General features: G+C 38.9%; 5 protein-coding genes across 5 annotated transcripts; 4 read left to right on the top strand and 1 right to left on the bottom strand.

The window, feature by feature from the left end:
* The first annotated feature begins 226 nt into the window (after positions 1-226).
* Tsp_10671 (hypothetical protein) lies at positions 227-988 on the top strand. Its single transcript, XM_003373634.1, has 3 exons — positions 227-292; positions 371-543; positions 910-988. The coding sequence occupies exons 1-3, from the start codon at positions 227-229 to the stop codon at positions 986-988; spliced, it is 318 nt and encodes a 105-aa protein (XP_003373682.1).
* Positions 989-1,799: 811 nt separating this feature from the next.
* Positions 1,800-2,456, top strand: Tsp_10672 (conserved hypothetical protein). The gene has a single exon (XM_003373633.1). The coding sequence runs from the start codon at positions 1,800-1,802 to the stop codon at positions 2,454-2,456; it is 657 nt and encodes a 218-aa protein (XP_003373681.1).
* Positions 2,457-4,781: 2,325 nt separating this feature from the next.
* On the top strand, positions 4,782-6,906 carry Tsp_10673 (sarcoglycan complex subunit protein). The gene is made up of 3 exons (XM_003373632.1): positions 4,782-4,956; positions 5,103-5,419; positions 6,223-6,906. Exons 1-3 carry the CDS (start codon positions 4,782-4,784, stop codon positions 6,904-6,906), a joined length of 1,176 nt encoding a protein of 391 aa, XP_003373680.1.
* Positions 6,907-7,642: 736 nt separating this feature from the next.
* Positions 7,643-8,856, top strand: Tsp_10674 (diphthine synthase). The gene is given in 7 exon segments (XM_003373631.1): positions 7,643-7,819; positions 7,839-7,899; positions 7,959-7,990; positions 8,048-8,203; positions 8,273-8,433; positions 8,501-8,654; positions 8,686-8,856. The coding sequence occupies 7 exon segments, from the start codon at positions 7,643-7,645 to the stop codon at positions 8,854-8,856; spliced, it is 912 nt and encodes a 303-aa protein (XP_003373679.1).
* A 213-nt stretch (positions 8,857-9,069) lies between these two features.
* Tsp_10675 (putative thrombospondin type 1 domain protein) lies at positions 9,070-13,302 on the bottom strand. The gene is given in 15 exon segments (XM_003373630.1): positions 9,070-9,233; positions 9,296-9,583; positions 9,700-9,760; positions 9,845-10,272; positions 10,335-10,493; positions 10,561-10,734; positions 10,842-10,944; positions 11,020-11,160; positions 11,225-11,390; positions 11,471-11,559; positions 11,631-11,983; positions 12,051-12,258; positions 12,278-12,426; positions 12,691-12,783; positions 13,092-13,302. The coding sequence occupies 15 exon segments, from the start codon at positions 13,300-13,302 to the stop codon at positions 9,070-9,072; spliced, it is 2,787 nt and encodes a 928-aa protein (XP_003373678.1).
* Positions 13,303-16,582: the final 3,280 nt, after the last annotated feature.

Raw genomic sequence — 16,582 nt, 5'->3', positions numbered from 1 at the left:
AAAAAAAAGACTTTGAAGAATAAATCAACACAACCAGCGCAACTTTTCAAACAGTTGTTCATGGGGAAAATTCATATTGCATTTTATTCACTTCGCCTCAAATGAATTAACACTCACTACAGACGAATGTATTCAATTTTGTCCAATAATAATTTTTAATATAGCTTTCAGTGATTGTAATTGCACTTATTTTTAAGAAAGCAAACGCATTTAAGCGAATAATAACATGCAAAGCGTTTCGCGACACACCCTCTACTCCGTCGTTGCATATACTGTAATTTCGGAGGAGCATGTGAGTTTAATTGACCTTAATTTTCTTACATTGTTTGAGATACTGTAAACGAGATCCAATTTCAAATTACATTTCAAGAAGGTCACTGATGTTATGATCGAGACGAAATTGCTCTTTTATGACGTTCTGTCCTTCAATTTTATTAGAAAGTTTCGATTTTCTGGCCGATTAGAAATTGTTGCGCTATTTAAAGCGCGGCTGGTCTTTCATATTGAACACTATTTTCTGATAACGCTCGTGTACACGGAAATGTACTTATTTTTTTTCTTTTCTTTTCTAACAATACTCTATTTTTCAATAAGCTAATCGAATAACTTGATGAGAAGCGGAGTAGGTAAAATGCTTTCTTGTCGCGTGACTATTCAACCTGGGTGCATCTTTTGTTTGTCGTCGTTCACTGGTTTTATTTACCATCTTTTGCTGTAGTCGTAAGTTGATGTTTGCCACTTGACTTTCGTACTTGTTTGCCAAGCGGTCGTTGCTTGAGCTTGTTGATAAAATTTGCTAGAACTGATCGTTTCGTTCAGTCGTTATTCTTGACGTGGTGGCATTTGACGTTGAAATTTGAAAAAAAAAATTTTTTTGGTATTTCAATTTTGCTTTTATCAACTTTACAGGCAAAAGTGTTGGCGTGCAATTCCGGCCGTTGAGAATTTCCATTTTGCGGCAGAATATTGTTCACCAGTTCGACCATGATTGACCGGTACGTTGTTTCAACAGCACTTTTGATTTGAACAATGAGATGATGCAAATGGCAAATAGGTTCACCAGGCCAAGGCTGCATTATTAATTGTAATTCAGCGTGGCACTTGCCATCATTGACCTTTTGCATTTTTTTTATTAACTTTCTCAGATGTATATTCAAGTTCAAAGGCATCAGTATTACAAGAAAATTCAAAAAGTTTCTCCATACGTTTTACATTGAAAGCAAAATCACAGTGACAATTGGAATAGAATAAAGTTTGACTGAATTGACATTTTACTAGATTATGTAGATGAGATTATTTTGGCAATAGAATTTTAATTTTTAATCGTCACTCTTCACTGCAAAGTTTTCTGCAGAGGTGAATGTTTGGGTGAAAATTTTCCGTCAGTTGAAATTGTAAAATGGAGATCAGTGAATGTTTCAGCCAGCCTTTAGCAATGATAACTCTGGTATGAATGGTTGCGTATTAAAGTATGATTGTTTGTTTCAGTTTTGAAATTTGGCCAATTGAACAGTTATTTGAGAATAAATTGAATTAGCTTTTTCTTTCTTTTTCATGTCAATTTCAAATTTTTTTGAACAAAAATATATTGTTATATTTATGCATATTGTGAAAGAATGAAACCTGACAATCCTTACAATCATACTATGAATTTGTCCTTGCGAAAAATTTGTTCAAATTTCTCCATTGTACGGTGTTGGTTGCCGTATTGGATGATTTAAACCAAATGAATTGCTGCTTGGCATTTGCTCCGATTTTTTGTATTTGCTGTTTATTTTGACGTTTGTTTCAGCAGTGGGATGTGCGGTCATGCGGTCGAAAGCCACAGTATGGCATCCGCTTTGGAACAGCAATGCTTGTCCTCGGCCGTGTACAGTGTGTTATTTCGACCGCTGTTGGAGCGTTTCGAAATGCGAGATCCAACTGCACTGCGCTCGTTCCGATCGGCGTTGGTGCAAGCCGAACGTGAACAGGAAGGATTTCTGTGTTTGCTCATCAAGCACCTGCTTTCGAAATCTCAACTCGACGTCAGCTTGCACGAAAGCTTGTTGCGCTTGCAGGGTACCGCATGCAGCGACGATTTGAAGTTGACCAACGGTGGAGCGGTTGTGCAGGAAGTGGGACAACGGGCTACAGTTTTGCGCGCCATTTTGGCTCGCATTCCGAACGAAATTGGCGACCGGCGTACATTTTTGGAAACCATCAAAGAAATTGCCAACAGTATTAAAAAATTGTTGGATGCAATCAACAGTCTGATCCCATTGTTGTCACCGGAACTGCAGCCACTTGTTGATCAACGCAAACGGGATTTTGTCAAGTTCAGCAAACGATTCAGCAACACTTTGAAGGAATATTTCAAAGGCGAGCCTCCAGAATCTGTATTCAACAGCGCCAATCAACTTATTTGCCAAATTGTTCTGTTCGTGAAAATTATACGAGAAAATATTATACTTTAAGCAAGCATCAATCTCTCTCTCTTTCTCTGTCACTGCTCCCTCACGTGTTGATCATCTTTTTTGTTGAAAATTTATGGATTTTATTGTTATCAACAGCCGTGTCAATTTGTACTTTTGTTGTGCAAAATTTAGGTGTATGGGATATTAGGGAAACGTGCACAGTATGACCATGTTTTTCATGAAGTGTAGTTTTCTTTTATGTAGATAATAGTTTTGCAATTTTAAAATTTACAACCTTTTCAGCAAAGCTATTCACGTTATGACAATTTGTTGTAATGGATGATGAAGTTTTCTCTTCTCATTCGTTATTTAAAATCCTATTTTACTACATAAGAGCTTTTTATTTATTAACTGCCGTCGTTCAACGAGCAAAGTGACATCTGATTGATGTACAACGTCTGAATTGTTATTTGTACAATCAGTGCTGGAATAAATGTTCCTTTGAAAATTGTTGTAGTTTGAAATTTGTAAATTGAGAAAAATATGAATTACATACAACGACTGGAGTTCAACGAAAATTCAAGTGTATCATGTGAAGTGGTAAAACAATTTGCACAGAACGTGAACAAAAAGAAAAACAGAAAGGCAAGTGCTTGATTGAGATTTCAAAACTGAAAGCTGTGCTTCATTTGCTAAGGATACTTATTTTGTCACAGCAGGCAGTGCTAATCATCTCTTGTTGTACGGAGCACTGCTTCCATCAAGCCAGCCGTAGCCGATGAACACATTCACGTGAATATGCTGCACTACGTACATCAGAATGGGTAGTTCAATTTGAAAACCATCGACTAATTGAATATAAAATTATGCAAATTCTACATCAATTTTGTTAATCAAATTGAACAATAAAATTTTTTATTAAATTCTTCAAAATTTTCAAATTTATTATTAAATTAAAAAAAATAAAAATTTCATTTATTTTCCAGTTGAATGTTTTTGTTTTTATTCGATAATAACAACGTGAAATACAACATGGAACATTATCATCATTTACAGTATGAATGATTTTGACGATAGACGTATATGAATATTGTTGCAGATTGGGTTTTGGATTGATATCTGCGTTGTGGAAATGGCAAATCTTTCGCACGATTATGCTTCAAATTCGCTCGGCTGCCGCTTCGGTGACAAATTGACCACGTACAACCACGGCAGCTCAAAAATGACCGACTCTACCATCTATCGGTGATGGGGTGTTTTTGATGCGTTGAAATTTCATTTTCACAATGTGGTGGTCTCTCATTTGGCTATCTTTTTTTGATTTCAGTATTGGAATCTACGGCTGGCGAAAGCGGTGTTTGTATGCGATGATTTTGCTGCTGATTGTGCTGATTGTCGCCAACATCACAGTCACATTCTGGATCATGAGCATAATGGGTTTCACTTTGGTGAGTAGTGAGCATGTTGGTTCTTCAGTTTTTCTCTAATTTTTCGAACTGCACGAGTGAATGAGCAATTTTCTTATTCTTGTTTGTTTGTTTTTATTTTTTGATTTATTTAACACGAGATGCATTTCAGTTTTTTTATTTTTCATTTCTGTTCAACAAAAATATTCCCGTTATAATAATTGCGTTTGCCTTGTCTCCAAGTCTAGTGGTTTGATATTTGAACTTGCTGAAGCTGGCAGCCGTTGACAATATCCGACGTTTAATAATTCTGTTTGAATGCACGAATTGATGACGTAGCCTAGAAGTTGGAAATGCAACTAGAACTGAACTCAGGTAATTTGATCCACTAGCTGCAATTGGAATGTTAATTTGTTGCTACTGCTGCTGTTGTTGTTTTTGAATATTAATCTGCTATTCTAAATTTTACGTGAAAGTTTGTTTTTTTATTTAATTTAATTTTATTTTCCCAATATATTAGATATGGAATTTTTGCTCCAGGTTATTTTCTCTTGTTCAGTTGGTTCATTTAGAAAGCAAAAAAATAAATAAATAAAATTAACTCTAGCGAGTATCTTGTTTCATCTTTTTTGAACTAAAATTCCGAGATATAAATATATAAATTAGAGATACGTTGTCAGAGCAGGCTTGCGTGTTTATTCTTTTCAGTGCAGTTATCAGATATTGACATTAATGAATGCGTCATCTGTCATTTCATTTGTAATATATTTTATGGGAGTAGTGATTCTAGTCAGATTAATTCAACTGATAAAATGAACTCTGAATCGTTTAGTTGATTAATAAAATAAGTACTAGAGTTAATTTTTGCCGTTCATTAAGCAGTTAGAAGAAGAAGAAGTTTTGAAAAGCAAAAAATCATTCTGTTATTTTTTCCCCGTTTAAATATATTAGCATTATTATTAAGGATGGAATAGGCGGTATGCGAATATCGAAGGCGAAGATCGAAGTCACTGGCGAAGCAGAGTTTGTCAATGCGGTCTATTTGCAGAGACTTTCGTCCGCTTCCAAAGTGCCGATGTTCATCGAATCCGACAGAGCTGTCCTATTGACTGCCAGAGACAAAACGGGCAACATCTCCAGTCGGCTTGTTCTAAGTATGCAAAAAATTGAATCTTACTTTACGGTATACTGTACTTTTTTGTGTCGTTTAGGTATAATTTTACAAATTGTCCACGATCGATTGATTGTTGAAAAGATAAAATTTTTGTTTTCTTGTTTCAATTTCATTTCACAATTTCAGAAGACAATCAAATCCAAGCGATATGCGATCGCTTTGAAGTGGTGAACAGGGACGGCAAGGCGGTATTTTCCGCCACGGAAAATGAAGTTGCGGTGCGAGTTGAAAATTTGCGCATCATCAGCGAAGGTGGTTCAGTGTTCGACGGTTCAATCCAGACGTCGGTCATTCGGCCCGAAGCTGATATGCCGTTGCTTTTGGAATCGCCCACTCGTGGCATGGAGGTTCGCGTGGCGCAGGATATCGAAATTCTCAGCAGAGCCGGAGATATCAAAGCCGAAGCGTTGCACAATATCGTCTTCCAATCGGCCAACGGCGAGGTTTGCTTTTGCAATTGTTGTATTATATTTTTCGGGCGTGTTCTTTTGGTGTAATGATATTTTTTTCTACATTATTACTGCTCAGATTGTTCTCAATTCGCCGAATATTTACGTGGATCGTTTGATGCGCGGCACTGAGAAGGGTCATATGCAATATCAGGTTTGCTTGTGCGAAAATGGTCGCCTGTTCTTGGCTCACAATGGAGTGGACTGTCGAGCTAGCAGTGATGTGTGCGGTTTTCGTTGACTTGATCAGTTTTGTTTAGTTGAAACAAGCTAGTTGAAAATGAGATGAAGTTTTTTTTATCTGTTAATTTTGTTACTGTTTTGGTAGTGTTTTGCTGTTCATAATAGCTGCAAAAGTGGAGAGAAAGAGCGAGAGGGGGGTAGGGAAAGAGAAGCAAAGTAAAAACGTTGAATTAATTGATCATCATTACTTTGTTGTTGTTGTTGTTCTTCTTCTTCTATTTGGCTTTTCCAATTCCAACCTCCTTTTGTATTTTCATTTGCCATCAGCCAGTGGATTTTGCGCATAAATTATTTAAATTATTTTATAGCTTTCATGTTACAGTGTGAAAAATGCGAGCTACTCAAAGTAGGTGAAAGTTTATTTATTGGATTTGTTATTGTTGCTGAGTAGAATTGAATAAAAATTTTAGATTTACACGACTGACTAACTAGCTGTGAAGACAGAGGGAGAGAGAGGGAGAATGATCAGTTCAGCAGAGTACCGTTGGTTGTTGAAGTTGCTCTGTTTTTCGACGGCGGTTCGATTCTTGTTGGTCACTTACAGTCAGTTGCAGGATTATTTTTTCGATGTCAAATTCACCGACGTTGACTACACGGTGATGTTGGACGCGGCGAAGCTGATGGCTCGTGGCCAATCTCCGTACGAGCGCCAAACTTACCGCTACACGCCAACTTTTGCCTGGCTCCTTTTGCCGGCCGTTCGCTGGCCTCTGTACGGCAAGTTGCTGTTCAACGCTTTCGACTTGCTAGCCGGCTTGGCGTCGACAGTGCTGGCATTGTCGTCGGATTCTGGCCATTCGTCTTTGGGTCCACTGTTGGCGCTCGCCTTGTTCAATCCGTTCACGATGATCATCAGTAGTCGAGGCAACGCTGAATCGTTTGTCTCGTTTTTGGTCTTGTTCAGCTTGTTGCTGGTCGAAATTGGTGGTCTGCCGGCTCGTTTGTGCGCTTCTCTGTTCCACGGCTTCTGTGTTCACGTGAAACTTTACCCGATCATCTATTTGCCGTCGGCTTGTTTCAAGCTCTACCAGGAGAAGCTGCACCAAAAGGACGACGACGACGACCACGTGGCCAGTCTCCCGGTTCGGTTCGCCAGGGCCCTTGGAGCCGCTGCTGGCTACGCGTTCGGGGTGTTGGTCGGCTTTGCCGCCCCCACAGCACTGGCATACTACAAGTACGGCAGGCAGTATGCCGACGAGGCGTTGCTTTATCATCTTCGTCGAACCGATTACAAGTAATTTGAGCAAAGTTTGACGCTTTGGTATTGGAATTTTCCATTGTTGCACTTTTTGTTGTTCAGGCACAATTTTTCGCCATTCTTCTTGCCGTTGTACCTCAACGCCGACAGCAGCACCAACATCATTGCCTGGATCTCGTACGCGGCTTTCGTGCCCCAAGCGTTGATTGTTCTCTTTCTGGCGTTGAAATTTGCTCGCCAATTGCCGATCTGCTGGTTCATTTCCACACTGGCGTTTGTCGCTCATAACAAAGTTTGCACGTCGCAGTATTTCGTCTGGTATCTGGCATTTTTGCCCACCGTGTGGAGTGGTTTCGACTGCAACCGCGGTCGGCCGGTTCGGCTGTTGCTCTGGTGGACGGCGGGCCAAGCGTTGTGGCTTTTGCCAGCTTATTGTTTAGAATTTCGGGGCTTCAACTTTTTCCTCCCAGTTTGGATCGCGAGCGTGTTGTTCTTTCTCATCAACGTGCACATCATCCAACGTGCAATTGTTTCATTTCGTTGACGCTTTTTAGTTTATTTTTAATTATTATTATTTTTTTCCATTAAAAAAGGAAATAATCTCTTTTTCAAATCAACAGCTTATTCATTATTTGTTGATGATGATGACGACGCTGTTGCTCGAACGGTTGTTGTATTTTTTTTATTCCACTGGAATTTATTATGCTAATGATGACTGTTCTTAAAGTTCAAATTTTGTCGGGCTTGTTCAATTTTCGGTGCCTGCGGTCAAATAAATGCTCGTGTTGGTCGGCTTGGGACTCGGCGGTGCCGACGATATCACCGTCAACGGTTTGAAAATGGTACAACGTTGCAGTGAAGTTTTCTACGAATCGTACACTTCCATCCAAGCGCACGGTTTCGATTTGACCGTTCTGGTTGGTCTGATGAATGAGGCTTTTATTGTTTTAATTGTTTGTCTATTTTGTTCAGGAAAATGCATACAACAAGAAAATTACACTTTGCAACCGTGAGAAAATTGAAAACGACACAGGTAATTATATTATATTTGGAAAAGAAAATCGCATGTATATATGTATATTAATCCTTCAGATAGGATTTTGGATTTGGCCGAAAAGACCGACGTTTGTATTCTTGTGGTCGGCGACCCGTTCGGGTGAACATTGAACATTGATTTGAAGTGTGATTTCACCGATAATAATCTTAACTGGTCACTGCATTACAACAGGGCTACGACTCATTGGAGCATTTGCCAGCAGGCGTTGTCGAGGAAAATTCCATTCCAAGTTGTGCACAACGCTTCAATCTTGACCGCCGTCGGATGCTGCGGATTGCAGGTATTTCAGCCAGATTGTTTGTTCTTCTCTGTCAAATTTGTATATTTCACTTTATTTTTTAACATTCAGTTGTACAATTTCGGTCAGACGGTGACAGTGGTCAGTTGGACAGACACGTGGAAGCCGGACAGCTATTTCGACCGCATTGAAGCCAATCTCAGCTGCGGTGCTCACACGTTGTGCTTGATGGATTTGACCCTCGGCGAACGGACAATCGAAGGCATCATGAGGTGAACAAGTGTACAGTGTGAACAGTGCATCGTGGTCGGTGAACGTTGGTGTGTTGGATTTTTGCAGAAATAAACCCGAATACAAGCCACCGGCGTTCATGTCCGCATCGGCGGCGGCAAAGCAACTGTTGGAAATTATCGAAATGCGTCGTCAACGTGGAGCAGTCACTTGTAAGCGTGGACTTTTGTTGTTACCTGATGCATTATTATATCGCCTGTGTGTGTGTGTGTGCTTTTATTTTAGTGTTGAAGGAAACTAGTCGTTGTGTGGGTTTGGCTCGAATTGGATGGCCAGATCAGAAGATCGTTTGTCGGAGCTTGGCTGAGATGTCGACTACAGATCTCGGCGAGCCGCTCCATTCTCTCGTCATTGTCGGATCAACTCATCCACTGGAAGAGGAAGCTCTGAGAATGTGGCAGTGAAACCGACAACAACAATATGAATAAAAAATCCATTGAAGACAAGTTTTATTTTATCGTATGAATTTTTCACATGACCACACCACAATGTGTGCTAAGCAGCAAGATGCAAAATTGTCATTTCGACAATCTTTTCGTTTTGTCGAAAAACTACTGATTTTTTTAAAGAAAATATTTTAGCTTTTAAGTAATATGCAATATTGAAGCCGACAATTTTCAACAGTTGTTCACTACGCAGATGCGTTTTTCGGTTTGGTGAGGCGGGCATTCGGACCTGCGGTCGCTGCTTTTCGCCGAACGCTGACGCATCTGCACGCCGGTTCCACAATTCGCCGAACACGCACTCCATTCTGACCAGTGTCCAATGCGACAAACGATGGCTACAAAAAAAACACTTGCTTTGCACTTGTTCATCGCAATCTGAGAACGTCGTTTGCTTTACCGCACGGTCTGAGACGACAACGAGCCTTTTCGACCAAGTCCACTGGGCAGGGTTGGCCGCCGTTGCGCGCGGGCGTGACCACAGTTCTCACTCTTTCACGCCGTCCACGACCGCAAGTCTGAGAACATTCCGACCAATCCGACCAAACACTCACCACGCAGTCGACCGGCTGTCCAGTGTCCACTTTCGACATTTCGGGCAGCAACGAGACAATGTTGTTGTTCGCTTCTAAATGCGCTGCACTTTCTAACGAAATCAACAAACTGATCGGCATTTCGGTAAGTTTTCCTCTATTTGTTATGTGAATTAATTAATTTGATTATGTGTCAAGCATTGAAATATATATATATAATTCATTGTCATCAAGTTGGAATTCACTTTTCACACACATTTATTTCATTTACCTGTGTAATTGTAATTAATGTCTGAAGCATCCGCGCAGGCGTTCTTGCATTGTTCTTCACTCTTAAAATATGTGAACAGAAGAGTTGTTAATTATGTAAAAATATGCAAAAAAAACAATTGCTTGTTCATCGATCTGTTATGTACGTGGAAATTGTTTCGATTGCCTTTGCAACCGGTGAACGTGAAACGCATGCATGCTTTCTTGGCCGGGTTGAAATAATAGCGTGGGAACGTCCCTTCGCATTGTCCCGGTTCCACTGGTTCGTTGCAAATTTCTAGAAAACATCCAATCCACCCCCGATTTGCATAGGAAAAAACAACAAACAGTGAGTGAAAAGTTGTCTCACCAGCTCCGTGCATTCGAAGAAAAGCTTCGCAGCTTTGCACGTTGCAATTTTCCCGTTCCAACAGTTGATGATGTTCGCAGAACTTTTGATTTTCTGGATAATAAAGCAGTCTGGTTCGTATTCGATTGCCTTGGTCACAAGAATGACTGCACGGGCTCCATTCGGACCAGTAGGTGGTCTGACAACGCGGATCTGGCTTCAGGTCGCAGTTCGGTCCGGCCGGTCCTGAGAGCAAGCAGCTAATTGATTGATTTAGTGAAGTTTTTTTGGTGTTCCCCTTTTTTTACCGGTGCAATTTTCATTTTCCGTAAGCCGAATGTGGCACTGCTTTATGGCCATTGGATTCAAGTAGTTTCTCACCCTGGAACGTACGCCGTGACCGCAGTTCACGCTGCACGGTGTCCACTGGGCCCAAGTAGTTGCGGCGCAGAGGTCGTTGAAATTTTCTGAATCTGTTCACACAAGTGGACAAGGGGAAAAATGCCAAAAAATCGACAAATTCCTATTGCATACCATCGCAGACACTGATGATCGCGTTGCAGAACTGTTTTTCGTTCATCTGTCTCGAACATCCCATCAGATGGGCTTTGATCGGATTCTTGTATACACGTGTTCGCATGCGTATTCCTTTACCGCATGTAGCGCTGCACAACGACCACGGTGTCCATGAATTTACGGTGCACTCTTCTGAAAGAGAGAGAAAAAAAATTTTTTTTATCTTCTTTTTAAATCCAATACAACAACAACAACAGCACTTCACTGAAATGATGCACAAAGTAACAAACATCACGTACTGGTATTTTTGTTTTCGATATCTTCGCTAGTTTCCGTTTCAGCTCCAGCCGACCTCCACGCCAACACGTACTCGGATGGATCCTTGCACTCGGACGGATACACCTATTTTTTTGGTAATTTTTTCTATTCTCATTCATCACTGATTATTAATGTGGGCGTTAAAAGTTGAGCGCATACTTTCTCTTTGCGGAATGTCAACTTGGCAAACGGTGGCATCACATCAGAATTGGCATTGTAGAACGGTGATCGTGGATCGTTTGGATCTGACGTGGTGATCGGTTTGATCGGTTCGCGTGGAATTGAGGGACTGTTCGGCGACTAGAGTGGACAATTTTCCTAATGACGACAATTTTTCCTCACGATCTTAACACGACAATCTTACCATGTAAGTGATGCCACCGTCCACGCCCGCATCCCACGGATAGAGGAATAAACTTTTCTCATTGATCCAAGAACAATTTTTCAAGCACAGATCCATCATCGACACGCCGACTACCCAATCTGGACTCGGGCCGAGCATGCTCGCCAACGACACCAAATGGTGATACCTGGAACGTATGAATAAGTAAGTGTACTAGTGGCAACAAACAAAGATGAACAGTTTTTCTGTGTCAAAATTCAGCTTCACTTGTCAACGTGAAACATGGCTCGAGTGGTTCCTTGGACGTCCGGAAACCAAAGTCCCCGTGCTTTCAAAATTGTACGCACTTCACTAGTCTGAACGACAGCAGCACAAATAAATGATTGCATTGCATACACTTCATGGTGTGAATAAATGTTTTGCTGACCTGTTCACGAATCTCTTGTTCGTATTTCTGGGTGTTGCCCCATTCGGCCAACTCTTTCAGTCCGTCACTTGCGTAGCCATCGTATGTCCACATTGTGTACCTGGGACTGTGACTGGCGCCGATGATATCGCTGAAGTGAGTCAAATGCTCCACTGGAGCAGAAATTATGGTTACAGTGAAAGTGAACTTTTGCAGTTGTTGACAACAACACTGGTAAATGAACTTACAAGATGGATAATCTTTGGGGTGCGTGTTTTTGGACCACAGACCTTCGAATGTGACCTCATATTTGGCCTCGTCGCAAGCGCAGCATTCGTTGATTGAATTTTCACCGCCGGGTGCGGTAAAGCCGGCTCAAATAGGCATGCGATGAAAAAAGGTAACATGATGAAAAGAGAAAAACAAAACACTTTCTATTACCACTTGCACAAAACGGTTTCGTCAAATCGTCATCGTCCATATACCAAATATTGGGATATTCCAGTACGGCTGCTTTGAAATGGACGCATCCTTCGTCTGATGGCGGCGCTTGCCATACAACCGAAGCGTTGGTTTTGGGGAAAAGTGACGAATGAGTGACCGCATGCCAACAGTCCGCTGACCAACTTACATCTCGATCTTCTTTCACCTGCAAAACAACTTTGAACTAGAATATAAATTGAACCATTTAGTCGGCTAGCTGTGCTTGCGTGGAAAAAGCCCAGCGGTTGGCTGTTGTCGTTGGCAGAGACAGCGACCAGTGTAAATCCTCGAAACGTTTGTTCTGTATATCGCGTTTTCCATCCTTCTATGCTTACTAGAAAAATATTCTTAATTTGACAACCAATCTGCCTCAGCGTGAAACAATAAATACACAGTGCGACAAGTTTTTTTTTGTATTTATACTTACTTTAGCTACGAACTAAAACACTTTGCTTTGATGCCAAAGCCCAACATTATTATTATTATTATTATTATTATTATTATTATTATTATCATCATCATCATCATTAATTGCCTATAGTTATTTATGCTGTGTCGTTTCTATTGATAATTAAAATTACTCTCGGCGAGTGATAACGTAATGAAAGCATCGAAACCTGCTTCACTTGAAGCAACATCACACATTTAACGTCGTCACATTCCCAACATTGATAATCCATCTTCTCAAGAACTCATTAATATATATATATATATATATATAGTTTGATATATGAAAAACAAAACATATTTTCACTGTTTTCTTTTTCATATTTGAACTCTATTAGGTAAATCAATTTTAAAATTATGATTTATTGTATTAGGAAAATGTTATGGTATTTATTAAAAAATTTCTCAGTAACTTATTTGCACAGGACAAGCGTAAAGCATTGTGAATAGTAACTCTTCTAACTATGAGGCATGATTCTGAACAGTGTTAATAACAGAAAAGATAGTTCTTTAAAAAAATAAAGATTTTCAAGTATTATTTTCAATTTTTACCTGTATATTTTTCACCAGGCACGTAACTGTTTACCGGTTGGGATGATTGATTTAGTGGATATGATTGGATAGTGATGTGAAATCCATTGTTGCCCGGGCTTTTTATAGCATCGTCATTTTTTATCGGTTTTCTGTTACAGTCAACACGCTTCGTTTGGGCTGTAGTGGTGATCGAAATTACAACAACTATCGTTAAACACAGGTTGAACATTGTTGAATATATATATATAATTATATAGGCGACCACTGCTCGACGAAGACACTTCTGCAAGAGTTGGCCCTATATCAAGGAAGCACAGTTTTTCAAGTCGACTTTCCGCAGGCGTGCTAATCAATTATTTATAATAAATTTGATGTTGGCTTGGTGAAGCGATAGGCAGCTGTTGGAGTAACAGATAAACTTTTGCAGAGGCAGAGAACAACGGCCAGGAGGTGCTTTTTGTTAGTTGTGGAAATTTTTAGCTTCTGAAGCCAATTGCGATCATTTGTCAAATTCCGTTGTGTACTACGATTTCAAGACACGATCATTTCTGACAGCATTTTAATTTTTCCACTAATGTTGATAAAACATTTGCGTTAAAAGCAAATTAAAAAAAAGAATAGAACAACAACAATTATAATTTCCTCTTACTCGGCCAATTCTTTCACTTGGGCTATGATGAATGATATGTATGATTTAGTGAGAAAACGTTTTCTCACTACCCACAGATGCTTTTCATTCTTCAAAAATTCCTCAACTCAATTGTAAACACAACGAAGAAACTGCAAAACAAATTGCTTGCCATTTTCGCGTGTCATCATTCAATAAAAAGCAGTCATGCTAATTCTCAAATCTATGTGGGCCGAATAAACGGGCTAGAAATGTATCTTTGAAATGCCCATTATATCCGGAAGTCCTTTTTTTATAAATAAGCATTGAACGGCCGGCTAGCTATTCAACTTTCACTATTTGTTGCATTTGAGAGTGCTGTTCAAAAAGAAACATTTTAATCCTTTTTACTTGATAGTCACATCTTTGTTGAGCGTTTAAATGCAAAATTCTTCCCAATTGTTTGAATGTTCTGAATGACTGAGATCGCAAAATGAATCTTTCTTTCTTTTTGTTTTTCGCTTATGAACAATGCTGAAACAGTTACTTTTATTTGTCTTCTTTGATCAGTATGATGATCAATGAATCAAATTGTATGCAGAACCGTATACAAAACGATTGCAACTGTTATATAACAACGCAACGGTATAACAAATTATATGTTGTAACAATGTGCAAAATGTTGCTTTAGCGGACGCTTCTAGTTCAGACTGTTGCCGAAGCAATTGTAACAAAATGTCTCAACAGAATTTTCACGCTTAATAGATAATTTTGGAATTGTAAAAAATTGAATTGTAACATTTGCTTGCACAACGCGTGCAAGAATTATGACCGAAAATTTTTTCTACAAAACGAATTGAACAATAATGTTGCGCATTGGCGAACTGTACTGCAAGCAAACTCACCACCATGCTTAGCAGTAAGTGACCAAAAAAAATCACTTGAATAATATTTGCGATAATTTCAATGTTGTCCGATTTGGTCAAAAATGAAAATAATTTGAATTTCTACATCTCAACTGACTGGCATCATTACTGTGACCTAAATGTTTGAAAATTTCATTGCATCATTGATGAAATAAAAGTATAAAATGTTTATATTTAAAATTTTGTAGTAAAAATGTTTTTCATTTTTAAAAATTGTTTTAAAAATTAATTAATTCAAATAAAAGTGCGCAACTGTTGTTGATGCAAAAGATCTAATTAAGTTGCATGTAGTGGTTTGTAATTGTGAATAATTGAAAAATAAAAAAAATTAAATTATTTTTGCTAAAATTTTCAAATTTTCAACATTATTTCTTTCTTCGTGAAATAAAAATAAAATGAACACCACAGTACAGTATCTTTTACAGTATTCTTTGAAAAGTAGGTGTCTTGAAGAATATTGAATTCAAACAAGCAGTTTGTGAACGGTAGTCAGTTGTGCGCTGTGAAACGAACTCGAATCAATTCTGCGATGAATTCTGTTCAAATTTATCCACCAAACGAAGTAAGCTCCGCTAACAGTTGTCTTCTTTAACTCTGACCGTCGGCTAAATTGACGCTTGCAACTTATTGTTGTCGTTGGAAATTTCCAATTTACTTTAGTTTGCTTAGTTGTCCGGACAAGTTGACTGTTCAGTGAAAGCATAAATGACCTTGCTCGACGCTTTGCTAACCGTACTAGGAAGTTTCGAAATTGCCGGATGCGTCATTTTTTCAGCTGAATTTCTTTTTTTTTTCAAATTTCTATTCTATCACATCGTTGTCGTTTTTTTTCGTTGAATTGAAGCTTTGTTTCGCTTTGTCATTTCGCCTGATCGTTCAGTGATACTTGCATTGTTGTAAACTGTCACGAGGCATTGGTTTTGTATTGTTTTTGAAATCATTTGTCATGGAAACGTGTTGAATCAGCGCGTTTACCGTGCTCGTAAAACTGGACACCGTTATCAAGGCTAAGTTTGCTCGGCGGTCGTGTCGCTTTTATGCCTTTCCAATATTTTTTTCTTTATTGCTTCTTATCGGTGCTATTCTCTGTTTGCGGCGATTGTATTCGATCATTGGAATGCGTGTTCGTCGTCCAATTTCTTATCGTATTCTGGATATTTTCTCATTCCATTATTATTATTATTATTATTTGTAACGTTATTCATCACTGACGTTTGAGCATTATTTCTGCCGTCGGCAAAATTGCACTTTCTCATCTTCCACTGAACTAACTAACTGAACTTAACTAACTAGCGACGCGGTAGGATGAAACGAGCCGAAAGCCGATCTGCTGAGAAGCACTTCAACCGTGCCAGCATTTCATTTAAAGTGCGTGCTTGTACTGTTTTTTTTTTGTTTTGTTTCTTCTTCTCTTTCCAGTAATACATCAGTCACTACCTACATCAAGCAGTGTGCAATTGCTTTTCTTGGCTCGTTTGTACTTTTAATTTTCTCAAATCTGCTCGAAACGTTCAATTAGTCAGTCTTCCTCTTGGTGGTGATATTTTTTCTTTTTTTCCCTCCAAGTGTAAATGCATTTTTCACTTCAGTACATTTTACTTATTCAATTTAAAAACGTACACAAGTGCTGCTTTTACTACCATCTGTTTGAGATGGGATTTTTTGAATTTTTCAAAATCCAACTAACAGGAATTATTATTATTATTATTTCATTTGGTTTGGTCATCTGGTTTGCACGTTCAATTTTAATTTGTTCGCTGCTTTTAGTTCAGCTAGTAAGTAAGCTTGATTGTTTTAAGAAAGAGAAACAAAAGACAAGATGAATGTTATATATTTTTTATTTATTAACGCTAACTGACTGTTGAGAGAGAGAGAGAGAGAGAGAGAGAGAATGAAACGAATGAATAATAATAAATTGATTCATGTTTGTTTTTCATTCAACGCTGTGTTTATTTGTTGTTCTGTTTGAATATTGC

Source organism: Trichinella spiralis, assembly GCF_000181795.1.
Source record: "Trichinella spiralis strain ISS 195 chromosome Unknown Scfld6, whole genome shotgun sequence".
NCBI lineage: Eukaryota > Metazoa > Nematoda > Enoplea > Trichinellida > Trichinellidae > Trichinella > Trichinella spiralis.
The sequence above is the reverse complement of the archived record's forward strand: the minus strand, read 5'-3'. Positions and strand labels throughout refer to the sequence as shown.

Coding starts and splice junctions, on each gene's coding strand:
- Tsp_10671 (XM_003373634.1), top strand. CDS start 227: ATGCAAAGCGTTTCGCGACACACCCTCTACTCCGTCGTTGCATATACT. Junction 293..370: donor CTGTAATTTCGGAGGAGCAT/GTGAGTTTAATT, acceptor TTACATTTCAAG/AAGGTCACTGATGTTATGAT. Junction 544..909: donor ACGCTCGTGTACACGGAAAT/GTACTTATTTTT, acceptor TCAACTTTACAG/GCAAAAGTGTTGGCGTGCAA.
- Tsp_10672 (XM_003373633.1), top strand. CDS start 1,800: ATGTGCGGTCATGCGGTCGAAAGCCACAGTATGGCATCCGCTTTGGAA.
- Tsp_10673 (XM_003373632.1), top strand. CDS start 4,782: ATGCGAATATCGAAGGCGAAGATCGAAGTCACTGGCGAAGCAGAGTTT. Junction 4,957..5,102: donor CTCCAGTCGGCTTGTTCTAA/GTATGCAAAAAA, acceptor TCACAATTTCAG/AAGACAATCAAATCCAAGCG. Junction 5,420..6,222: donor TCCAATCGGCCAACGGCGAG/GTTTGCTTTTGC, acceptor AGTCAGTTGCAG/GATTATTTTTTCGATGTCAA.
- Tsp_10674 (XM_003373631.1), top strand. CDS start 7,643: ATGCTCGTGTTGGTCGGCTTGGGACTCGGCGGTGCCGACGATATCACC. Junction 7,991..8,047: donor ATTTGGCCGAAAAGACCGAC/GTTTGTATTCTT, acceptor ATTGATTTGAAG/TGTGATTTCACCGATAATAA. Junction 8,204..8,272: donor TCGGATGCTGCGGATTGCAG/GTATTTCAGCCA, acceptor TTTAACATTCAG/TTGTACAATTTCGGTCAGAC.
- Tsp_10675 (XM_003373630.1), bottom strand. CDS start 13,302: ATGTTCAACCTGTGTTTAACGATAGTTGTTGTAATTTCGATCACCACT. Junction 12,784..13,091: donor GCCTGGTGAAAAATATACAG/GTAAAAATTGAA, acceptor TATATTAATGAG/TTCTTGAGAAGATGGATTAT. Junction 11,161..11,224: donor ACGGTGGCATCACTTACATG/GTAAGATTGTCG, acceptor TGTCCACTCTAG/TCGCCGAACAGTCCCTCAAT.